General features: G+C 57.6%; 1 protein-coding gene across 1 annotated transcript in view; it reads right to left on the reverse strand.

Annotated features, from left to right (window-relative positions):
* Positions 1-1,229: 1,229 nt before the first annotated feature.
* The window catches only part of CAMK2D (calcium/calmodulin dependent protein kinase II delta), a 134,222-nt gene continuing 109,946 nt past the window's right edge, over positions 1,230-25,505 (reverse strand). The window contains exons 11-15 of the mRNA XM_039846913.1: positions 18,044-18,092; positions 9,237-9,312; positions 5,816-5,910; positions 4,480-4,708; positions 1,230-2,881 (exon numbers count right to left, since the gene is read on the reverse strand). Of these exons, the coding sequence (XP_039702847.1) occupies positions 2,878-2,881; positions 4,480-4,708; positions 5,816-5,910; positions 9,237-9,312; positions 18,044-18,092 (453 nt within the window). The 3' untranslated portion in view covers positions 1,230-2,877. The remainder of the gene's footprint in view (positions 2,882-4,479; positions 4,709-5,815; positions 5,911-9,236; positions 9,313-18,043; positions 18,093-25,505) is intronic.

The raw sequence follows: 25,505 nt of genomic DNA on the forward strand, positions 1-25,505 counted from the left end.
TTTCTTGTCAGGACTTGAAATGCGGCCTGTACGTGAGAACCCTAGACTCCAGTGTTTCCAGAGGTCAGCAAACTTACAGAGCGAGAGGTGGTGGCAGGGCTGCCACTTGAGGGACACAGGACCCGTGGCCGAGCTTATTCGTTCTCAGGTGATTTAGGCTGAAATCTGTCTCTTACATTCTGTCTAGTTTAAAAGGTTAAGCGACATGCAAAGCCAAGACTTCTTGTTTTTGTCTGAATGCAGGAACCCGACTTCTTGAGCAGTGACATTTTTGAAACTGAGCTTCGTTGGGGTAGAACCTGAAGCTGGCGGACACAGTGTGGGGCTTAGCAAGTTCTGGGAGCTAACTTGTGGGAGAGGGCAGGGCTTTCGACCTCAGGCTGTAGTCTCAGGTAGGGGGACCAGGAGTCAGGACACAGGGGCCTGGCGGGCCTCGTGGGAACATGAACTGTTACTGACATATAGAGGCTAAAGCTGATCTCAGCGTCATGGGCGGAAGGACCTGGGCGGTGAGGGGACCAGCGCGTCTGGCTGGTCGAGGACAGGAGAGAACATACCTGGAACTGTGGGCTCAGAGGTCGGGCAACAGGTGAGGGCATGGTGTCTTGGGAGTGTCAGGTGAGTGAGGGGCACATCCTCCAGGTGAGGCAGTGTGCAAGGTCGAGGCTCCCAGGTGATCAGGTGTGTGAGTGAGGGCATACTCAGAGTGGGAACAGAGTGTGAGTAAGTGCAAGGCATGCTGGTGAGCTGAACAGACCAGTAGTGGGGCATATTTAGAGTGGGACAGAAAGTGTGCAGTAGTCCAGGCATACTCAGGGGAAAAGACTGAACAGGTGTGCAGTAGTTGAGGACATGCTCCAGAGCCAGAACTGATGCTGTGCCCTCAGGGACAGAGCAACTGAGTGGGCCAGGAACAGCAGTATGTATTAACTGAAACTTGGTTACAAGATGTTAGAACTTGGGGCCAGAGGACCCTGAGGCGGTTGGAGGAAAGCCTAGAAACAAGACACACCCTGGTGTTTGACCACTTTGCTTTGGAGTGTTTCCCAGGAGAGCCTGTTCCTTGCTCACACAGAAGTCCTGCCACCGCCACCGGGGACGTCGTGAAGGGCCACCGGCTCGTCTCAAGTCACAGGCGCGTGGCTGTGGCCACGGGCCTGAGCGCACACAGCCCGTTGGTGTGGCCACTGGCACCGCCCTGCCCCCCCAAGAAAGAGAGGCGGATGCGCTGTCAGCAGAAATCACAAATTTATTAACTCTTAAATATATCAATCAGTCATTTACCATTATGGCAAGAAATATATACAGTGTCCCATGGTAAACTGCAGTGTTTCAAAGTGGGGGGAGATAACAAATGTGTAATCCAGTCGTGGGGGACAGCAAAGCACAGTGCCCTCGCGTCTCGGAGCGGGAGACGGAGCGACCCACGCTGACACCAACACCTCGTGCCACGTTAAAAGTGTAAAAAACCACTTCATACCTATTTTAAACACATGTATGCCACGTAAAGCCGTTTCACAGAAAGGGAGAAGAAATTAAAAAGGGAAAATCGAGGCCGTTACTTCACAGATGTCATTGGCAGGTTAACATGGCTCAATACAGTTATTGTGTGTATTTATTTTAAATATATATTGTTTTAAGTCGTGAATAATTATCAGAAAAGCTTCAATCCGTCTACCATACATTCACTAGCAACGATGTCTAAGGTGATTAGCGCTCGACACAGAGGAAATGAGGGGCGGAGAGGCTTCTGGGGGGCAGGCTGCAAGGCGTGAGGCAGCACAGTGAGACGCTGCGGGGTCCACGCGGGAGGGTGCGGGGGACCGCTGTCCCCTCCTTGTTCTGAAACGGGGAACCCCACGTCCTGGCAGGAAGGTGATGCTGACCCGACGGAGAAGTTAAAAAGCACAGGCCACAACGATCGAGCTCGAAGCACACGTGAGAACGGAAAATGTGGCGGCCTCTCTGGCTTCTGGGAACTGCACGTGCACAAACCCAGGTCCCCGGGCCGTCTCCGTCCCCACACCCCGCCGGGGCAGGGACCGCTGGCCTGCAGCCCCGGTCACACGGCTGGGTCCCACGTCCAAACCGGAGCCCGAGCGGCCTCGGGGCCTCGTGCGCAGGTCGCCTCTGAGCGCAGCACCCCCCACCCCGCCCCGAAGGCCCCGGCTTTATCCACCTTCACCGTGCACGTCTCACGCTTCCCAGACACGGCCGGGTGACAGGAAAGAGCACGGAACACAGGGAGGGACAGGACGAGGTGCAGAAAACAGCAGAACTGAGGACGGAACAGAGCGCGGCCCTCGGACACCGGCGCCCGGCGGCCCAGCCATCGCGCCGGGAGGGGGCTCCCGGCTCACACGGCTCGGGGAGACGACGCGGCTGCGGGTGCGGCGCCCGCCGACTCCGGCCCCACCCGGGTTCTGCCCACCTCCATCGCCAGACGGCAGAGCCTGCACCGAGAAGCCGCCATTTCAACCAGGTCACGCCCGGGAACCGAAGGTGGTTTTTTTTGCCCTTTTTTGTTAAGTGAGTGAAAACAGATCAACATCGAAGAGTTTTAAAGACCCGACGTGCCGTCCTCGGGGAGCAGGGGTGAAGTCCTCGGGGAGCAGGGGTGAAGTCCGCTGAGTCTTGGCATAAACAGAAACTCGAGGGACGGGCCGCACCTGAAGCTTCCCGGCCTCCCGTTCGGACGACCTCGCAGCGGAAGTGTAAACAGTGCACAGAAAGGACATGGGACAGGACGCTGCGTCACAGATGCACACACGTGGGACCTTCACGCCGTCATGCACTCGGACAGCCACGAGCAGGAGGGAGGCGGGCCGGGCCACCCGGGCGCCTGGCGAACACAGGTGCGGCGGTGGCACCGCTGACTTAGCTGCAAGGAGAAGGCGAGAAATGAGCCGCACGGCCCCGGAGGCCGCGGCGCTGCGCCGGGCCAGCCTCCGCCGCCACGCGCGACTCGACCGAACGGTGGGGCGGACAGGCGGGCTGCGGAGCGCTGCTCACGGCCCTGAGAGCTCACACGACGTGCAACAGGCTGTGTGAAAACGGGGAGTCGGTACCCATCACCTGTCAAGTTGTCTGCACGGAGCTGAGCTGCAGAGAGATGGGGACCCAGGGTTTGATCGCATCGTAAACCTGAATCGCAGTTTAAGGATTCGTGTCCACTGGACCAATTAAGAAACGAGTGTTGCCGCTTGGCTGGAATAGACTAAAAGTTTAAGCTCCTCCTTAGCTTTTGTCATTTTCTTAGTTTTTGAGACATGGAACTTAGAAGGCGATTCAACAGGAAACAGCCTTGAAAGTGCAGAAGATGCAGCTTCGCATGTAGCTGGGGGTCTCGTCTCTAAACCAGCAGCGGAGCACGATGCCCGGAGCTGGGGGGGGGAACCGGGGAGCTGGGGGAGGAACCGGGGAGCTGGGGCCACCACCCCGCAGAGCCACTGCACGTATCCTGGCCCCGGCCGAGAACCAGCCCTGGAAGGCCAGCCCGCCGCGGTCCCCGCCCGCCCGCCCGCGCAGCGGGTTTAAATTGCAGCGGGACCCCGCCCACCGCCGGTCCTCGCAGGCCGACTCGCTGCCCGGGCAGCCGGTGGATCTGGGGAATCGTCCACCGTGGCCGGGCAGCGTCAGGAACCGCGGCCTCTCAAAAACCGGGACAGCGAGGGGCCCGGAGCCAGGCCTGTTGGGTCAGGTGACTGATGCCACCGCCACTCTCTGCGTGGTCACCTTTGACCGGAAGGTCAGGCTGCCCCACTGGTGCTGACCGCCTTGAGCGCGCCTGCCAGACGCTGCCAGCTGGCGCGGGCCCTGCGGTGCTGCTGGCTGTGGCGTGGCAGGGACCCGGGGTGCGGGGAGCAGGGCTGCGCACTGCTGCGCCCCGTGGGTCCCCTGAGCTGGGACCAGCCCCCCAAGTCCCCCGCCCAGCATCCCATCCTCGCACAGTGCACACTCCTCGCGACCGACGGCCGCCACGCTGCCCGTCCACCCCACTGGCCCTGCAGCTGTGACGCGGTCGGAGGTCAGCGCCTCCTGAACGGGAGCACACGCTGCTTTGCGCTCTGCCCGGCACGGCTTAGGCACCAGGCAGGACGCGCGTGGCCGCGGGCCGTGGGACGAGCAGCACGCACGCCGGGCGCCACACCTACGGCTTCCCCCGCGTCCCCACGGAGCACCGGGGGCCGGGCCACGAGACGAGGCCCTGGACACGCTCTGAGCGTTTAGGCTCTGCCCCCGCGTCACCCCCCGCGTCGCCCCCGCATCTCCCCCCTCTGCTGATGCGGCAGCGAAGGCGCGGGCAGTTTGCCTCCTACGTGCCGTCCCGACGTGGCCCGGTGGGCTGCCTGTCGTCCCCGACCCACACCACGCGCCCCAGGGCACGAGCTTCGCCCTCGGCGCGGGGCCGGTGGTCCCCCGGGAGGGCCGTGCGGGGCGCGTGCCCAGCGGCGGGGCGGGGCAGGGGCGGGCGCCTACCTGGCGGGCACCGTGGGCGACCCCGAGCGGTGGAAGTGCACGTTCTGCCACTTGCCGTCCCGGCGGTGCCACACGCGCGTCTCCTCCGACTGCATGGTCTTGGGCACGCCGCCGCCGTCCATGTACTGCGTGAGCCTGACGTAGGCGATGCAGGCGGCGTCCTCGCCCACCAGGTGCACGTGCGGGTTCAGGATGATGGTGTGCACCGGCTTGTTGCTCTTGGACAAAGCTGAAAGGGACGCAGGGGGCTCAGGGTCCACGCGAGGAGAGCCCGACCGACAGCGGCTTCGGCGGGCACCGGCGAACGGGGCGCCCTCGCCCCCGCACGCAGCCAGCCGCTCGCGCCGGCGGGGTGCGGGCGGCGCGGGGCGCGCAGAGCAGAGGGCGCGCGCAGACGCCGCGTCTCTCCTCCGCGCTCCCTGCGGACAGCGCCGCCCCGAAAACGACGCGCCGCGGGGAGGCGGCTGCAGACAGGGCGCGGAGCGACGGCGGGGCCGAGGCCCCGGTGCCCGAGCTCACAGGACGCCCTGCGTCTCGTCGTTGCGAGCTGGTGACACGGGACGAGGGGAGGACGGAGCGCCCGGCCCGGCCCGCAGCTCCCCCCGCGGCAGCCGCCGGCACAAGCGCGACTTTCGTGCTGGCCGCGCAGCCTGGCCCCGTCCTCCAGCCCCTTCTGACGACCGTCTGGACACCGGCTCCCCGCCCAGCTGTCCTGGGACAGCCATGGAGGTGCCGGGCCGGCCCGGTGTTCTCCAGGTCGCCGACACGGCGGAGCTGCTCGTCTTCATGCGGGGTCGCCGGGGGCCGGGGCTTTGGTGCACACTCTTACTGGCGACCTCACGGATTTCTGCAAGAGTCCCTTTTGTCACTTTCTCTGAAATGCGGCTTTTCCTCTGAGACCACCACACTGCTGCCAGCTGGACTGAAACTGTGACCTGCTTACTCACCTCGTTTACATTTTCCTGTGAAAATGGCACACGCTGGAAAGCCCTCCTCCCCAGGAACGCTCCAGCACGCGTGGCTTCTTGATTTTTTTCACATGTAAACAGTGTTTTACGGAAACTTGAAATAACACATTTTTTTGGTGACTAGTTTTACAACATGTATCATACATCTGCTGGGACTTACATGGGGCGTATTCGATCAACATTAGTTTTTATACAGAACCAGATATTTTCCAAAACACCAACATTTTTAACCCTGTCATTTTTTTTTTTTTTTCGATTTCAAATGTTAAAAGTCCTCATTGCATAAAAGAGCCAAAGGATCTGCAAGTTTGGTAGAAATTCAAAGAGAAGTTGGAAAACGCATATTACTAAATTTAGAATAAATATACCATTTTCGAAGTAGAATCGATGAAAGTCCATTCCTTCCACTAAATTGCCCAGAGCTTCGGGTTCGAACGCAGTAAGGCCTGGGTCACAGATTTTCCTGTAGAAAAAAAATAATGAAAGTAATCAATGAGTAATAATATTACAATAATATTAATGAAAATAATCAATAACCAATAAGGGTTAGGAGTTAACGTGCTTTGTTGTTTTACATCCATCCATTCTGATCTACCAAACGGCCAGTGAAGAAAGAGTCTCTAAGGAAACATGACGTTTCCATGGCAGGCCTGGGCCAGGTGGGCTGAGGGGCAGACTCTAAAACGTGTTTTGCAGAGAAGCTGAGGGGCGAGGTGGCACAGCCAGCTCTTGCAGAGGACACTGTGCCCACCGCAGGGGTCCCCTTTTAAACGTTCTTATGTTTTTATTTCCAAGGTGAATTCTCTAAACTTTCCGCAATTTTTAAAATGCTGTCCAAGTCCAAGGCACTCTGCGAGCCAGCTTCAGCCCTAAAACTAAATACTTTGACGCCTTCTGTATCCATGACAAACATCTAAACTGTGACTGATTTGAAAGCAGGTGTCACATCCTACACTTCCTGGCAATGTTCACAAGTTAGTAACTGATGCACGAAGCGGAACTTGGTATGTGTGTGTGAGTCTGAACAGGTGTCTCAGAGCTGGCCCAGGACCCTCCCCGTCTCGAAGGCTCCCTCTGGCAGGTCCTGCCGGGCGTCCCTGGGCCCCAGTGCACAAAACTGGCACAGACCGGGGCGGCCACAGGCAAGGATGAGCGAGCTGAGGTGGGCAGGGACTGCACTATTCACGTCGCCCCACTCTAAGTTCAGAGTGCAGGAGGTGCTGTGCTTCACCGCCACCCAGACCCACCTTCGCCATTCCATAGGGAACGCCATCGAAAGATTAAAAACCCACACACTGTATCACAGGCTGCCAGAATCATATGGGGCTAACATGGTTTCACCAGCAAAGAGGGAAAAGGGAGCAGGTGCTGTAGCTGGGCCATGCCCTCTGCCCGCGCGTGCTCTGTGGTCCCCTCCCACCCCATTGGGCGATGGCGCTACAGAACCAGGGCACGTGTGTGCACACGCGGTCACGCACACAGTGTGCACACACATGCGCACACTCAGCCACACACATACGCACATGAACACACTCAAACATGTGCACACATGCAGTCATGCACACAGCGCGCACACACGTGCATACTCAGCCACACATCCACACATGCACACACTCAACGCGTGCACACATGCAGTCATGTGCACACAAACACATGTGCAGTCATGCACATACACAGTACACACTCAAACATGTGCGCAGTCACACACAAACACGTGCGCACAGTCACACAAACACACGTGCACACACCGAGCCATGCATACACATGTGCATGCATGCTCGCACACACACGCAGTCATGCAACACATGTGGGCACAAACATGCACGCACACACGAAGTCCCACACATACGCAGTGCACACAAACGTGTGCACACAGCCACACAATACGCATGCGTGCACGAACACATGTGCAGCCACACACACGCACTGTGTGTAAGTCATGCACATACACACGTGTGCACACATACTTGCACATGTGCAGTCACACAAGTGCACTTACAAACATGCAGTGTGCGTGCACACATGCACACACACAAACGTGCGCAGTCGCGCACACGTGCACACAAATACTCATGAGCGCACACACACTCAAACACGTGCGCAGTCATGCACGTGTACACATACACTCATGAGCACACACATTCAAACATGTGCGCAGTCACACACACATGAGCACACACATACACTCATGAGCTCCGTGGCCGTTCCTGTCCGTCCGTGCAGTCAGGTCCCTTCCTGTGCCCGTCTACTTCCCACCTCATCCACTCCCGTGTGCAGCTGCCCGCCCATCAGTTTAACCCGTGAGCAGCGGTCCTGGACCTGACTTAGTTCTGACGCGGAACGCAACGCCTCCTTATTCTACAAAGTTGGAAAAGAAGCCAGAAAAACCACAATTTCACCTCCCAAAGGCATCATCTCTTTTTCCTTTCCAAAGCCAACGTGGCACTTCATCCGTTTTCATGCCTGTTCTCTCACAGTGGAACCGTGTGCGCACGCCCCGCACCCCACTGTCTTCGGGGAGCCCTGCGGGCGTCTGCCGGCCACTGGAGCCCCTGCGGGCCCACGCTCGCCACGACGCTGGCACAGTTTGTCACCGCGCGAACGCCGATTCCACAGACACCTTTGTGCATGATGCTTGTCTGTGATTCAGCTTCTGGGTCCATCCCAGGTGAAAGTTTTATGTAGAATCACAGGATTAAAGTGAGATCCACCTGCAGAAACACCCTCTAGTACATAACGCCCAACCATCCCTGATGCCGGCCCCCGCGGCCGCCCTAAAGGGCTAGCCCATCTCTGCCCCGTCCAGGGGACAAGGTGGCCCCGTCACGGTGTCACCCCACAGGAAATGCAGCCACAGCCACACTGGTGTGGACCCGACGGTGGGCGTGGACACGCTTTATGGCTCCCTGGCCGTTCCTGTCCCTCCGTGCGGGCAGCCAGGTCCCGTCCTGTGCCCGTCTACTTCCCACCTCATCCACTCCGTGCAGAGTCACTTCTGACGTGTTTTATACCATTTTCCTATTTATTGTTTGTCTCTTAGTTTTATTTTGGTTTTTAGAAACTATACAAGTTTTACATATTTTAGTTTTACTGGCTTTTAGAAACTATACAAGCCTAATTTTTTGTCTTCTTGTTTGTGACGACTTCTCCTGCTTTTAGCCTTAGAAAGATCCTTCTGACCAGAGATCAGAATCCAACTCTTTTTTGCGTTTACCTCTTTCTCAGTTGACGGTATAAAGGAAAGGCTGAGGCTGATTTTTATTTGCTCCCAAAGAGCCAACTTACTGAGCCTCAAACTCATGTCCTACTTATTTGAATGTTTTACTTTTACTCGATAGAAGTGATTTCCTTTATACACCCGACATCCTAGTTTACAAACTCAAAATTCGGTGTAAAACCCCTTTTTTCAAATACAATTTTATCTACGAGGCAAACTCAGAAAGGCGACAATGCGTGAGCTGAGCAGGCGGCAGGGGGCAGACGCAGCCCTAACCGCTCCCTCCCAGAACTGCGCGGGGACGCTGCGTAAGCCGCACGCCCCGCAGCCTGCATCCCTGTCCCGCGTCCTCGCCATGCGCACCTTCTCTGTGGGCGGTGGGTGGGGCGGTGCGTCCGACACCGGCAAAGGAGCCGTGTGCCACCACCAGCTCCTCGTGCCGAAACCTGAAGCTTGTCCCTCTCTCTCTGGGGCCACTGGACCCCTTTGCAGCTTGAAACAAAGCTACTGCTACCACGTCGCATGTGGGGTCCACATGCTGGGGACGATAGCCCGAAGGCGTCCGTACTCACGTGTACGCCTCGAAGTCCCCGTTGTTGATGGCTTCGATCAGCTGCTCCGTGACTTTGATGATTTCCTGCTTCCGTGCTAGGGACAAGGACAGAGTTGGTGAGGACGGGGCCGGGGCCGGGGCCAGTGGGGCCCTCCCTCACACGGGGCACAGCCAGCGGATGCCCCTCTGCCACCCCGCTGCCCCAAGCACAGGGCTTGGGGCCTGGCTCCGCTGAGCCCGTGGGAAGCTTCCTTGGCCGCTGCTGGCCACATACTCAGGGCCCGCAGGTGTCCTGAGACCTGCCGCTCGGGATGAGGGACACAGCCGCCTGCCGCTTGCTGGAGAGTGACAGGGTCTGGGAAGCCCAGGCTGCGTTTTTAACCGGTTCTCATCGCCTCTAGTACTGACTTCCTCTGAGCATTTGTACTTTTTTACTGTTTGGCTCCGGCAGCTCTACGAGTAGCTCACCCGGCGGCTGCCAGCGTGCGGGTGTGTGGCCCGCAGTGACCATCCACGCAATCCGTGGGGGGGGCGTGGGCAGCTTCGCAGACAGGAGGCCCGCAGAGCTGCCACTCGGCATGGCAGGTGCGGCCAGGGGCAGGACGCGGCTGCAGCCCGCAGGCCACGGCAAGGCCGCCCTGCCACGCCCGCCTCCGCTGCCACCGACGGTGAGCCACCCACTGTGCAGTTCAGCGCACAGCACACGCCACACGCCACACGCCACGGCGCACGCCACGGCCGCTGCTTTGGCTCAGTCGCGTTATTACTGGTTTTAAGTCATTTCGGTCTTCGCTCCCTGTGTAACCTTCTTCCTATTTAAGTTAAAAGATCCCAGTGGGCAAAGCACACGCCATTTCTCCACATCCCTCAAAAGCTGCGTTCGCTATGCGTCTGATCAGCTCACAGTCGTGATAACCTTTTCCCGATTTCAGAGCAGTTCTCTTACTAACGAAAAAAAGGGTGAAATAGTTAAGTTGAATTCCCCTGAATTTTGTTTTAAGGACACTGTGAAACTCCCTCAGATCACAGGAAGTAAAGGTTTCCTCCGTGCCAGCTCAGCCAGGTGGCCGTCCTCACAGCCCAGGTCTTATGAGTCTGGTCTTCACGGGCGTTTTCGCCACAAACCTAAATGTTTACGTTCACTTCCAAAACTCCAGAGCGTCCGGCTCGTAACGTTCCGTTCAAAACACACGCTCTGTGCGGCTGACGCGACTTGGCCGAGATTGTGCGAGACGGACTCGTGAGAACACGCCGTGTCCACGGGCCACTGCCGACCAGGCCGGGGTTGGCAAACGAGCCGTGGGGCCAGGTCAGGGGCTCTGAGCCCTTTCACGCACGGACACGCCGCTGCAACCGGCTGGGACACGGCCGCTGCCCGTGGCTGGAGCTGGGCTGGCGGCCGAGCACGCGGGGCACGGTGGCGCCAGGCACTCAGACGTCAGGGAAGCTAGTGCCCACGCCTCCCCTTCGCCCGAGTGGGTCCCCATCTGCCTGTGGCGACAGGAAGAAGGGGGGCCTGGACGTGGGGAGCCGTTGGGGGCACGGCCTTGGCCAACGGCCAACCTCCGTCCCTGACCAGCCTCCCTGGTCCTGGCGCCCACTGCTGACAGCTCTCCACAGCCCGTCGCGCTGCCACTCGGCCTGGGCGGAGGCGACCGCAGCCTCCTCCCCGCAGCCCCTGCTGCCCCCCGCTGCGTCCCGGGCGAGGCGTCACGGTCCGCCCTGGTGGCCGCCCTCCCAGGTCCAGCCGTTCCCGCTCCAGGCCCCTGCCCCGCTCCCTCGCGGCTGGGACGAGGCCACCCTCCTGTCCCCTGTGGGCCCTCCCCCACTTCCTTGCTGGCTCTCCGGCCACACACCCTCCACAGTGGTGCGGCCTGAGTGTCCAGACTCGGTGCTGACCCTGCTGAGTCCTCCTGCAGCCTCGTCAGCCACAGGGAGCCTGGGCATGGGAGAGAGGGGAGGTCAGTCTACTCTGCTCAAAGCCGATACCACGGGTGGCCACGCGCCGTCCCCAGCACCCACGCCACCTAGAGAGCAGCCACCACCAGACGCCACGGCATCTGCTGACAGCATCCCAGACTGTCACCCACAGCGAGACCAGCAGACACGACCCCGTCCGGACTCTACACCGGCCCAGAGCTGTCTTCAGCCCCGAACCACAGACGACAGACTCCTCCCACCCCTGAACAGCTCACACCCCCTGCCTGGACTGCACGGCGCCCTCAGCCTGGGGCACATGCCGACACCCAGGCCCGGCCCCGCTCCAGCCCACAAACCCTTTCGTTCAGAGCCGCTTCCTTCCGGCCTCAAAGGCTTTTGCCAGTGGCAGACGGTCATGTGTCCGACCGGGCCTCGGCGGCCCCCTGCCTTCCTCAACCAGAGGGGGGCGTCTGAGACGCCGCGCGTGCAAGGACGAAGCGGGGGAGGGCGGTGTGCATCTGCGCATCTGACGGCACCGCAGCCACGCCCGAGCCGGCGGAGAAGTCGGCCTGGCCTTGCACACCTCGGGGGCAGCAGGCGGCCGCCCAGTTCCAGGCGCTGAAGCGAGCGCACAGGCCCGGGGAGAAAGCTGCGGCGGTGGCCGGGTTCGAACTCGCTTCTGTCCAGGGCGACCGGGCGCAGAGGGCGCCAGGCGTTCGCGGCCGGGCCTCCCACTCGCCGGGTGTCAAGGTGAAACGACTCAACAGCGAAGCCCGCCCGGGAGCCCCGTGGCCGGCAACGCACGAGGCCCGCCTGGCGCGGGGACGTCGGGCATCGCGCAGCCTCCGGCGAGCCCGCCTAGGGACACAGCGCTGACAGCAGGGACGGCCGCCAGCTCTGCCAGGTCACAGCTCAGGGCTGCAGTTACTCCTGTCAGTCAGAGTGGGGTCCACTTAGTTCAGCTTCTACATGTCCCAGAGGCCTTGGGCACTTGGGGACTTGAAAGACGAAGGCGACGTGACTTGCTCGAGCCATCCGCCAGCTCAGAGGCCGTGCTCCTTCCTGCAGCACCTGTGGGTCCGCTGTTCCTGCTGCTGCCCGACGCCGGGCAGGGCTCCGAGAGGACAGTGTGGACGACGCAGACACGTCTCTGCTGCAGAGACCTGCACGCTGCGGGGGGGGACGGGGCGGCCACAAACGGCAAACAAAACCGATGCGTCAGACACCGACGAGCAGCAGGCAGGAGGGGGCAGGGGACGGGGCACTGGGCCCACACAAGGGCACGACGCAGCTGACAGCCGGCGTCTGGGCTGACGGAGGCGCCACGGGGCCCTGCGGCAGGAGCCGCGGGCGGGGGCCATGGACGGCGCACAGACCGAGACCCCCGGGGTCGGGCACGATGGGACGCGGAGAGATGGTGCCGGCGGGGGGGCCTCGGACCCTGCAGGGGACGGGGCAGGAGCAGGACTTGGCGACGGGTTTAAGCGTCACTGCCCGCCATGCCGTGGACAGACTGCAGGCACGCGACACCAAAGCGGGCCCGGCGGCTGAGGAGGGACGTCGGTAACGGCGGCAGAGGGGCGGAGTGTCCAGGCCGACGGAGGTGGCATTTGGAGAGGACAGGGTGCACCCTGCAGGAAGAGCAGCAGGCCTCACTGGCAGGCCGGGCGTGGGGTGACAAGGAAGGCCGTGACGCAGGCCTAGGGCTGTGGGGGGGACCAGAGCGTGACAGCACGTGGCATCCAGAGGTTGCGACACGCTTGAACACGTGTGATGCCGGTCGCAGACCCAGTAATGGGTGAAGCACTGGGCCAGACGCCGCGGGGCGTGGCGGGACAGAGGCGTGGGTAGCGAGGGCGTCCCAGAGGGGTCTGCCTGCAGTGACGCCACAGGACAGTGTAACCTGTGACGCACGCAACATCGAGTCACGCTGATTTCCTAAGACGACACAGCCGACGAGTTCGGGAATGGCCAGACCTCAGTACCGCGCCTGGACGCTGCGTTCCCACCTGAGGCGGCGAACCAGCTGTCAGCCACTCCCGCGTGGCACGCTGGGGGACGTCGCTCACCGCGGTGAGGCCCAGTGGCCCTGGCACCTGAGTCAGCCTCTTCTACCAAACACGACGCTGATGTTCGTATCACGATCGGCAGAATCTGTTTAACGGCTTCGGCTGAGGGAGGGGTGAGTGTGAACGCCTCGCGTAGCGCTCTCCCCGCTAGGAATGGCACGCGCTTCACGCACCTGGCGCTTCCCGTCTGCTCGCACGGGGCTGTCGGTGGCTGCGCCCCCACGACGACTTCTAGTGGACACATCACTCCTTGTGTCAGTATCATCTGGGTCCCGGCTGGACGCCGGGAAGGCTCATCACGCAGAACGACCTCCGTCTTCTCCACGCTTGCTCACGGGGACAAGAAACGTGGCTCCCACTTGGGGCAGCTCACACCACAGGCGCCCACAGGGTGCCGGCTGCACGAAACGGGTGCTGGGAATACCAGCACGCGGGTGCCAGAGGCCATCCCGGCCCCTCGTGACATCCGATTCTGTTTAACACGCTGCTCTGGAACGGAACGGCCCGCAGCCTGGGAGAACGGATTCAAACGCACAGGACCAAGGTCTATTTCTTTGACTATGTTCGGTCTAACTTCCCCTGAGCAAATCAAAGGGGCTCGAGCAGGGACCTAGCGGGAGGAAGAGGCCATTTCACTGACTTATGAGAAGAACCGCTAAATGATAGTCGTATAATTTCACATACTTTCTAGATATATTTATTGGTATAATATAAACTCGGCAAAGGAGATACTATTTCACTGAAGTGATCATTTCATTCTAATAATCTCAGAATTATATAAGTTGATAGTTAATAAAAATATAACAGATAATTGTGATTTACCTTCTGCATGGAAATGCATGAGGTCAAATAGAGACATCAGAGACTCAGCTAAAGTGATTTTACGTAGCGGCTACTTTAGAAACATGAAGTACAACCCCAGTTCTAACCTGCTAATGTGACGCCCCGCCAGGCTCCGACGTTTTGGGGACGCGGATTAGTGGACACATTTTCTCCACTGTCGTAACAGCCACTAAAACTGCAGCCCCTTATTCCTGTACCGACTTTGAGCTAAATGTCTTTCTATAAATATTCTGAATAGTTTATATTTTTAACAACTTTGTTACTTTAACGTGTATTATCTTATAATTTATAATTGCGCATCCTTTAAAACATGAGATCTTTTAACCACCTGTTCAGAGTAGTGTATTAAGCTGGGCAGGGAAAGAGCTTACAACCCTGTACTATTGATTTCACTATAAATTCTGTCGCCCGCGGCAACCTGTGTAAAGCAGCCTGAGTAAGGGCCGGGGCTGGAAACAGCCGGAACCTCCAGGTCCCGATCGGATCCTTGCTAACATTTTCTTGTACCGGTTGAAAATAAGTGATAATCGGAACTATTTTAAGAGGGAGTAATGAAATATTTATAACTTGCATGTAACTTTAAATTTAGCGGCTTACTAAATTAAGACATTTAAAATAGGTAATGGGAAAAATAAATACATTAAAAAAACAAGAAAGTTTTATACTTGCTATATATGCACCTGTGTTGCAAAATAACCTAGAACTTGCTGGGAAAAGTCTGATCATATAAGTGGTGAGTCCGATTACCTCTTACGTGTTTAACTTCCACATAAAGTGATATCTATGAGCGCTAAACGTTACATTTTTAAACTTAATTAGTAAAATGAATTTGAAGTTAAAAATAGGGTAGCTTAATCAGGATTTAGACTCTAATGGCGGGAATCTTACAACACGTACATTTGTAGCATTTCTGTGACATCATTTTGCTGTGGAATTTTCTAAAAGTGCATAGAGTTTTGCAAACTTACGAAGACAGCCATTTATAGACACTTCGAACTACGAAAGCTCATTAATGAAGAAGGAGCCTGTTTTCTCGGTCGTGTGTCTGTTGGTTGGTCTCACGTGCTTCGTTTTGACCCCGGCCTCGTGTCAGGCTGGGCCGGGCGTCGGTGCTGACCTGTGTTTGTCGGCGGCTGACGAGCCTGAGGCCTCGCAGGAGGCAGCGTGAAGAGAAGGGAGGTGCCCGGTCTGTGGGCGGAGAGCGGGTGGGGCCGAGCGGCCACGGGGGGGGCGGGGAGATGCCCCCCCCCCCCGGCAGTGAAAGCCGCACACGTCTCCAGCCACGTGGCACAAGCCGGACTCTGGACTGGGAACCTGGGGAGGCCACCAACGTTGCACGACAGGCCCACTGACCCCTGGCCTGACGGATGACATGGCACCGGAGTCCTGAGCGGATGTCCTGGGGGCAGAAACGCAGGACATGCCTGGGCTGCGGGCGGCAGGTACCAGGAGACGAGGTCCTTCCCGGAGGTGGCTCTCCTAATGCGCGATCCACAGAGGACATGCTGACAGCTCCTTGATCAAGTGCTTCTGTGATGGGGACTGTGATGCACTGCGGTGCCACCAGATGCCAGGCCCCATTCAGTGACCAGGGCATCGACCCACCGCCAGAACCGGGCCCACTGCAAACACTGCCTCTTGGCCACCAGCCTGTGCACGTCGGCCAGAGAGAAGGGACAGGCTGTGGTGAGGCCCTGGGCGATCCTGGTGCCCGTGGAGGGCAGCGGCTGGGACCCGTAAGAGAGAAGAGACGCAGCTGCTGATGGGCACTGAGCGGGCCACGGGAGCAGGGGTGCGGGTGGAGGCGGGGTGCAGGGCGGCCTGGATGGTGCTGCACGGCCTGGACGGTGCTGCACGCTCTGGCATTCCGGGAGGGCAGACAGGGTTGCCGACGCTCGCCTGGCAGGGGCTGGCGGGGCTCGGGTGCCAGCAGCTGACGAGGCGTTGGCGATGGCGGAGTGACAGGTGCTGCACACCAGCCGTGGCCACAGGCCACAGGCCGGTCTTCGGGGTCCACAGTGCTCTAAGGCCACGGCTCCAGGTTCCTGGCCTTGGGCACGCCCACACCCACGACACAGCACCGCCAGCCCTGACACCTACTCACTCAGGGCCACCGACGACAGCTGCCCAACAACACCTGAAGTCGACAAAAGCAATTGTTTTACAAAGACGTATTCAAAACGGACAACCCCGGCGACAATTTTAGACCTTAGAAATTCACATTTGGAAACACCGTAAACTCTAATGAGAAAACCTTTCTTCCGAGCGCGTAACAGGCTGTTTCCAGCACACGGCTTCTCGGCAGTGACCGTGCCTTGTGACTTTAAACAGCTAATGTCGCTCCACTGCCCTGAGTCTGCCACCAAGGTCACGGACACGGCGGCAGGGACAACTCCGAGTCTGAATACAAGACAGTTAGGAAGTCACTCAAAAGGGCCACACCAGGAGGTGGGCACGCTGCCTCGAGAGAAAGCTGTGAGCTTGGCAGCGCTTTGCCGTGACACACAGCGAGGCCCCCAGGGTGACGTGAGCGGGGACAGGACCTGTGAGGACAGCCAAAGGTGACGGTTCTCACGGAGAAGAGGAGGAACTCTCGGGCACGGAATGCGTTTATCGGGGGTCCCTGCTTTCATTCTGTTTCCTAAACTTGTAAGAGAAGTGGCCTGAAGGGCGGTGACAGGCCACGCACAGCGCACAGCAGGGCCGGCCCTGAGCCTGGCTCAGAGGCTGTGGGGCGGGAGCATGGTGGCCCGCATGCAGGCGGCTGGCCCTGAGGGGAGCCGAGAGCAGCCGCAGATGGGCCTCGTGAGCCCCCGGCCGTGTCGATGCCCTCGGCCCCCGCTGCTGCCTGCTCCCCGCTGAGGCCGCCGCCAGGCCTCCCGCCCCGCCTTCCACAGGGCCCCGGCCTTCCCCCGCACCCCAGCAGAGGCCGCAAGAGGCCTGCTGCCGTCGCTGTGCCCGCCAGGCGAAGGCATTCTCTCATGGTGGGGGGACGACGCTGTCACTGCCAAGGGATCCCGTGCTGGGACACTCCCGGGGTCCGCACCACCACGGAGGCATGGGTGCCATGGGGTGTGGGGATGGCCAGCAGGACAGGGTGGCGCACGCCTGTGGGGTCGGCCGTGGGGTGCCGTGCTGCACGGCCAGGCCGCCGCTGCGGGGAGGCCCGTCTTGGGCCAGCGTCCGCGGCTGACAGTCCTCGCGGGCTCCGGGATGCCGGAGGTCGGGGGACCTGCGGCCGGGCGCTGGGGGCCGCAGACGCCCGCCCACGAGTTAAAAGCCCACGCTCAGCCGCGGGCAGGACGACCGTTTGGGGCGAGGCGTGTTGACGTGGGGACCGCTCCGCCTCTCACAGCCCGTCCTGTTCCTGCTCTGCCCGTCCCGTCCCTACAGACACGAGCGGCCTGCGGAGCACGCTGGTCACGAAACGAAAGCCAAACTGCAGGGCGGGTCGGGGAGCACGAGACGTTCCAGACGGCCGCGGGCCAGCGAGGAGGGCGCCTCAGCGAGCGTGTTTGGTGGGTGTGGAGGCGCCGGGGTGACCCCCACCCCACGGCCACTGTGCCAGCGGGATCAGGAATACACGGGGAGGGGACACTGGGGCCGAAAGGCCGCCAAACGCAAATGCCACTGACACCCACTTGAGACCACTGAAAGTTCAAGTAGCTATTGTCATGCTCCACTCAACAGAAGGTTACGTGGATGTAACGCGAACCCATTTTACACTTCCTTCTGACCGAAACCTTTACGATTTGCTATTATGTTTCTAAACTGTTATGTTACTAGTTTAAAATCGCAATGTGCCTGAATATACATGTTGCCTTAGTTTAAAAACAGAAAAAAGATAATGTGAAAAAAACGCTGATGAAATTCATACGTGTAATCAAAATAACAACAAACTATAATAGTAATGAAAAATGTTTTTGCGTCCCGGGGCAGGCCCAGTCCCTAAGTGCACGAGTCATTCCACCTGCCACCTCCGGCCTCACCGTACCTTTCACGTCTTCGTCCTCGATGGTCGTGTTGGAGCTCTCTGTCGATTCCTGTTGGGGAGAAGACGCATTTTAAGTTGCAAACAATAAACAGCTTGACCTCTTTCTTCTTAAAAAACTGGTGAGTGACGTTCACATCATGCAAAACTCTTCGGCAGGCTGTGTGCATACGCTGACATGCAAACGGACACACACATTACATGGTTTTAACGGGAATAAAATGCAAACAGATGCTACAAACGTTTAGGAAAGGGAGGGCTCTGGTCGCCTCCTCTCTGAAGCAGGAAAAATCCAGGTGATCTGCAGACTCAGCCGAGTGTGCAGCTTATTTTCAGAGCTGCCTGAGGACATGTCTGTGCTTTTCCTACGTATTTATGAGAGACTGACTATGTTAGGTGAATGGATTTGAACCTTCAAAAGAATAAGTTTTATTCTCGACCAGTTAACGGCCCCATCTTTGTGCAGGGCAGTTAGTGATGTCCGGCGCTGAAGCCGCGGCCTGCCGGCCTGCCTCAGGCCTCTGTGGAGGAAGGTGTCATCGCTCCACGTGCTGCGGGAGGGAAGGCGTTAAGGCGAGCTGACCCGAGTTCCAGAGCCTCCGTGTCTGGGATGGGTCGTCGCAATGGAATCGTAACGGACAATTTACTCTGAAGAACAACTAGACTCTTCTTGTTCGTATCTGAACTAGAAACTGGCCATTACTGATAAGAATCCCACTCCCATAACGAAAAGACAAAGCTATGTCTTTGTAAAACTACAAATAAGTTGGAGATTAATAACACACTTGAAAGACCACCATAAGCGCCAGCATTAAGACACGTTCCTTAAAAATGCTGACAATTTTTTTTGATTAATAATGAAGTTTCTAGCAAAGAAATTGAGTAATAATCAGGAGACACCATTTCCTACGTGGGATGATTAAAGGCTAGAGCCACAAAAAACTGGAAACAATTTCCGAACGACAGCTACGTGCTCAGTGACGAGGGGCAGATCCTTCCAGAGGCTCGATGTTCACAATAGTGACCAGCGTCCACGGCTACCACGCAGCACGTTTAACCAGAGGGACAGACTAGACGCATACGGACTCTCCATCCACACAAACCCGAAAGGTCTTCATGCGTTCAACGTGACCGAGAGCTCAAACTTGAACTGCACATGAAGTGAGCCCATGCACCGAAAAATAAACTAGTTCACGCGAGCCAGACAGGTCGTGCAGCTGCTCGGACACACGACAGCTAGCCACGGCAGTGTCCTGCTGTCGGCCGGGCTTTCCCCTAGGTGTGGGATCCTGACGTCCTTGATCCCTGCGGGAGCTGGGGACAGTGCAGGGGCCGTGGCTGTGAGACGCTCCTGATAGAGAGCGCAGCGCTTCATGTGTTTACTTTCATGATTTGAATACTGTCAATTCAACGTTAAACCAGAGAAAGCAGCGTTTTCCGACTCGAACTCGGCTGTCGGAGTGGGGGAGCCGGGCGCGTCTCTCCTCCCTGAGACACGGTGACGTGTGAGGACGGACGAAGGGTGTGGGAAGCGTGTTCCAGAAAACGCCTCGTCGGCTCTGCACAGGGACACGGGGCTGCGGCTTCGTGGCTACGCCGTGCGAAGGCGCGAGCGTGAGCCTCTCTCAGCACAAACGGGTAAACGTCTGTGACTGAAATGCACACGACGCGACACAAACATACTTCACGAGAAGTGAAACGCCCGTTTTCTCCACAAATGCATGCCGAACCACAGCACCGACAGAGAATTAAAAAGAAAAAAACACACTATGGCAACAGAATAAAGAAACTCGAAAGCAACACGAAACTTAAATACTTCTGAAGTCAAACTGATTTTTTTTGAAGACAGTGGAACGATATAGCAAGAAATTCTAAAATGTCATGCAGAACACGTCTAAAGTAATGCAAGCCAGGCGTGGAGAAGACCAGACGGACTTGCTGACACACGGTCAGCCTGACACAGAGACTCTTATCGACTGCAAAGGACGGTGCCTCCACTGCTCTGTCAAGATGGCACGCGTCCCCTCGAAGGGGTGTGTGTGCATGCAGTCCCCGGTGCATCGGGGCCGACGCGGGGCCGGGGGCAGGGAGGAGGCCCCCCCGCCCGCACTCGGGCACAGCGCGTGTCCCGGGACGTGTGCCCGGGACGTGTGCCCGGGACGTGGCCCCTGGTGACGCGAGGCGCCGTCGATCCCGGTACCTTGTTTCCGTCGGGGTTGTGGATTACAGTGGTTTGGGGCTCCTGAGTGAGAACAGAGAGAGAGAGAGACAGTTCGCGTCGGTCAGCGCATTCTCACGGGTGTGAGGGACAGAGCACAGCGAGCCGCTGACGAGACGGACAGTGGCGAGCGCAGAAGCGGTGGCCCTGCGTCGGGCCGGGCGCGTGCCGCGCCCCCAGCAGCACAGACCTCATTCGTGCCGGCGTTGGCCAGGCGGGAAGGGTGCGCACCAGAGGCGGCGGGCACTGTTTCACAAAGCCCCGCGCCACACAGGGCTGGCCTCCCACCCCCCCTCCCCCCGGGCGAGTGGCTGTCGGTGTCTGTCCCGTGGGAACTGGCTAAGGACACGGGACATCAGACCGCTGGGAGGGTCTCGAAATGATTTCCCAGCTGCAGCACTTTGAGAACTGATCATGGTGTCATCGCTGTCACAGACACCCTGGCAGGTCCGAGACCACTGGGCCACGCTCACAGGGGGCCGTCCCAAAGAACACAGTTCAAAAGCCCACAGGAAACTCGGGGGCATTTGAAAGGTTCATTTACAGGGCTCTAGGGCTAATCACGTCGTCACTATAATTTGAGACATACTGCTGTTGGGTCCTGTGTCAATTCATTTCTGAAAGAAGTTTCTGCTTTATAGAATATATAAGATTTGCTTGTAAAGCCACGTTTTTCCACAAAGGAAATATTAATTTCCCTATTGCTCTCCACCAGAAAACCGAAGAACTACTCCCAAGTGAAAACGACGCCACGATCACCGACGTCAGGAGACGGTGTCCACACACCGAGGGCACACGTGGCGCCGTGACGTGCTGTCCCGCCAACGGGGCATCGCGCGACCCGCTGCGGGCTCGCCAACCTCACTGGGCGCGTGCTGACGCGGCCCGCGGCCCGCTGGCGCGAGACCGGCCGTCGTCACCGGAAGGCGGCCGCGTCGTGACATGCCCTCCCTTTAGCTGTTTTTGAGCTGAGCCTTCTGGTTGACCAAAGTGGATTCTTCCCCCGACATTTTGGATTCACTGAAAAGAGGACTGACCGAGGACCGTAATAAAGCAGAAATATTTCTGAAAATCATAAATCAAAGTGTGGAATCGTCTGGGGAAAATATTATGGAACTTAGAGCACTGAATTCCAATATTCAAACCTCGAGTTTGAACGTGACAGTTTTGAAGTTTTGAACTGATTTAGATGTCGCCCGTGTGGCTCTGACGGAAGTGGACACGGCTGACTCCCAGTGACAGCCCAAAGCTCTGTGCTGTGCAGTTTCATTCTGTGGATCTAAGTGAAACAGTGATAATTTAAAATATGACAAGCAAACTTTAAATCATCCAGTGCCTCTTTACCGCAGGCGAGGTCCTTCGAGCCTGCTGTCCGTTAGTAAGAGGGGATGGGGCTCCGAATAAGGTCTGTGTTTGCTGTGTGTAGCCACGACCCCCTCAGCTGCCCTTGATGTCAGCTCTGCATCATGGACAGGGGACGCCGGGGCCTGCAGCCTGCGGAGTCGCCAGGAGCAGCCGAGCGCGTCCCACCGTGCACCCAGGGAGCATGCACAGCGCCCACCATAGAGACCACAGCCACCATCACTGCACTCGGCATGAAATGAGGTCACCTCATGTTAGAGACACGATGCGTGACAACCGCCTTCACGAGATGAGAGGAGAAAGCGGACCTTTGCACATCTCAGAAAGCGAAAGCAAAACAAAGCCCAAGGAAATAAAAGGTTTATAAAACATGTATCTATACAGCGAAAGCAAATGGGAAGGACAATGGAAAACGGCCAAGAACTTGAGGGTCACGGAGTCCAGTACCAGCCAAAGGGCATTCTCTTTGGGGCTAGTTACCACGTTGGCTTTGCTGTTTATCTGTGGGTATGCAGAAAACAGAAACAGAGACGCCTTAGACCCTCGGCACAGGGTCTCTACATGCAGCACGTCTACATGGAGACAGACACGAGAACGAGGGGTCCCTGAGAACGAACTGGGCTGGTGACCGAGGCTGGTCCCTGACGGGCACACATGGGCTGGGGCCGCGTCTGCGACAGTGCGGTGACCGAGCAGGCTGCGTGGGCTCTGCCACCTGAGCAGACAAAGAGCTGCTTCGGGGCACAGGTCAGTCCCAGCGCGTGCCGGGGACGGGCGTCCGTGGACTCGGGCGGGGCTGTGCGGCCCGGCCCGCCTCCTGCTGCTGGCGCCCTCACGCGTGCTTCTCCGCCTTCTGCTCGGGGGCCCGGGCCGCCAGACGCCGGCCTCCTCTGGGGAGCCGGCGCCACCTTGTCTGGCAGGTAGCCAATCAAAACTTAGCTCTTCTGATGAAATCCAGGTTCTACAATACATTTTTAAAATGATGAATCTGGGTCTCCTTTAAAAAATACATCTTCAATTATAAATGGGCAAACCCAAGTCTTCACTATATTCCGATTGTAACCGTGACTTTTTTCACAATTGTTTCAGAGGAAAACACTGTTTCCTGTCAAAGTGTTCCTGCCACCGTGAGGGCCACATTTGGTAATGTCGGTCCCCGGCTCTAACGTGACAGCGCGGGACCTGCGCTGTGAGGGGAACAGAGCCAGGAGGTCCCGTGACGGGCCCCCGGGGATAAATGGACACAAGAGCCGAAGGGGAAACATACTGCATGACTGTGACCGCCAAATGAGCATCTGTGAGCAATTACACCACTGAAGCATTTGGGCGTTCTGGGGGTTCCCCTCTTTCCTGTTTTTTACCCACAGAGCATGTTGACACTGGCATCGGAAGGAATACAGAAGGCTCAGACACCCGGCTCGGTACGCGTGCTGGGCGTTTCCGCTCGCCCACCTTTGTGAGGTTGTCTGGCGCATTATTTGAACAGGCTGTGATACTGTACTGTGTGACATGCAGGGAGAGAGAGAAAACTTGGGTGCTCCTTCCTGGAAAACTCTTTCAATATTAAACCATCAATCTGCATTTTGCAGAAAGTCTGTTTAAAACTTTTTTTCAAATAGAAGTGTACAGAATTAACAAAAATTCATGCAACAGCAAAAAAGAGAGAAGAGAAAATTGAGTCTGTTAAGGAAGTGTCAAAATTCAGCATCCCTCCGAGCACGTAACCGACGAGAGATGCGGCGAGACGCGCGCAGGTGCCCTGGGCAGGAGGGGCGCCTGGCGACGGCCCGCTTCTCACCCAGGGTCACAGGGACCACGGGTAGCGCGTGCGTGGCTTAATACGCTGCACTCGGTTCGCAGCAGTGGACCAGCAATGAATGGGGAATTCTGCGTTTTTATTTCTGCTGTGAGACAAGACAGTTGCTTTTTCTCTGGGATGAGGTTGCCAAGAACGGCTTTATTTCAGTGAAAACGTCCCACGCACACACCTACACACACTTATCTGCGCAAATGCACACATACATCCCACACGTTTGCACACACACCACTGTCTCCGCCACGCTTGGCTTTAAAAGCATTTTTGTTAATGTAAACACTAGCCTGATCCTTTCCTACTGAAGGAAATCTTTCGCAGGCATTTGTAACATTCGCAACGTTAATGTGAAAAGTCCGGGAGGACCACCTGTCAGGGAGACGGGCGGCGGGTCCGGGTCGGGCCCAGCTGCGTGGAAAACAGTCCGGAACATAGCACGTGGGTCCGCGAGGGGCAGTTCATTCATACTATGGAAGTGGTGTTTTTCTTTTTTAAAAAATGACTTCAAATCAGGTTTTTAAATGATGCACTGAGTTATTCTCACGAGGAGGACAAGGTATTCCTGCTTCTCGGGTGCTAAGTGCCTCAGTTTCCTGGTTAACACACACTTCTGCCAACGGCGCCTGGGTGGGGCGCACGGCAAGGCCGCACGCACGCCGGCCGCAGGCTCCGTGGAGGGCGCCTCCTATGCCAGCAGTCACGAGTTCATCGGTCAGTCCACAGACGTTAGTAGTCACGTCGCTCCACTTTCAAGAGGAAATTGGACCCTGTCCTTGTAAAAGACCCTCTAATAACATATGGATGAAGGTGTGAACTTCTTAGATGATTTAAAAATTCGATTTAGAAGGAAAACAGTATCGTGAGCGTGAGAACTGCGCCTTGACGGTTAATCATCATCGACCTGCACTTTCTCTACGTGACCAACTCAGGTGTGGTTTTCCAGGGGGACCCAGCAGGTGGGGACCGTCGCCGTCACCTGAGCACTCGAATCGGAATTCCTTTTCTGAACTGACCAAAGAGAAGGGGAAAAAGACACTGCGCTGGTGACGTTTAAACGCCACAGCGCGGGGCCCGGGATAACTCTGTCTTTAAAGAGGAGCTGTGCGTTGGCCAGGAGAAGAAAGCTCGGGAAATGCTGCTGTACACAGAGCAGTGACGATGAGCATCCGAACGGGGCTGCGCCCTGTCGCCGAGCGGCAGAGGCGCAGGCGAGCAGCATGTCTGGAAAGCTTCAAACGCCGCACCTGCACCAGCGCGAACTGGGAAGAAGGCAGACGCTGGCCGTGACTGCTGACATTTAAAGTGACGGCTGGGAAAGGCGGATGCAGTCCTAAGGGGGCATTCCCCGGCCACACGGGATGACGGCTGGGGACACCAGTGACAAATGGCTTTCTATGTTGCATTTTCAAAACGAACGGACCCCCTGACTTTGGGTCAAGTTCAAATGTTAGGATATTAACTAACTCCCAAGAGCGCCGAAGGCATCTGCCCCTGGCGGGGAAAGAGGCACCGAAGAAGCAGGGCAGCGGGCAAGAGAGGGAACACGTGACCCGATGTCTGGTCCCGTCCAGTCAGAGGCAAATCCCCACGAAGCAAAATCCAGCCAACGGAACATCGCTGGATTATTTCGTTTAGAGACCCAAGAACAGCAAAGCATCCCTCACCGTCTCCCTTGGAACCTTTCTAACACGCGCTCATGGCGTGCGCCTTGGGCACATCCCGACGCCTCCCCGCAGAAGCACGGGAGGCCGAGGCACGTTTGTCACCTGACCCTAGGCACCCAGACCCAGCGGTTTGGTGTTTTGGGGCCCTGCACTGTGGATTTTGGGGACATGACAGAACTGCTTGCAGCAGTGTTTGGGGTTCGGAGAGTTTCGGGTCACCAGGGTAGCTGGGGACCATAAGAAAACGAGAGGATTGAGATGGTTTCTACAGCAACTCCTTAGAGAAGCATCATTTTGTTACGATTATTTAATGCGTGACGAAAAAGGAAAAAATATCGCTTTCCTTGGCATGGGCATTAGTCATCTTTGTGTATTATTTCATACTTCAACCTGTATTCTTTATAGGAG

This window comes from Pteropus medius, unplaced genomic scaffold (genome assembly GCF_902729225.1).
Source record: "Pteropus medius unplaced genomic scaffold, Ma_sr-lr_union100, whole genome shotgun sequence".
Lineage (NCBI taxonomy): Eukaryota > Metazoa > Chordata > Mammalia > Chiroptera > Pteropodidae > Pteropus > Pteropus medius.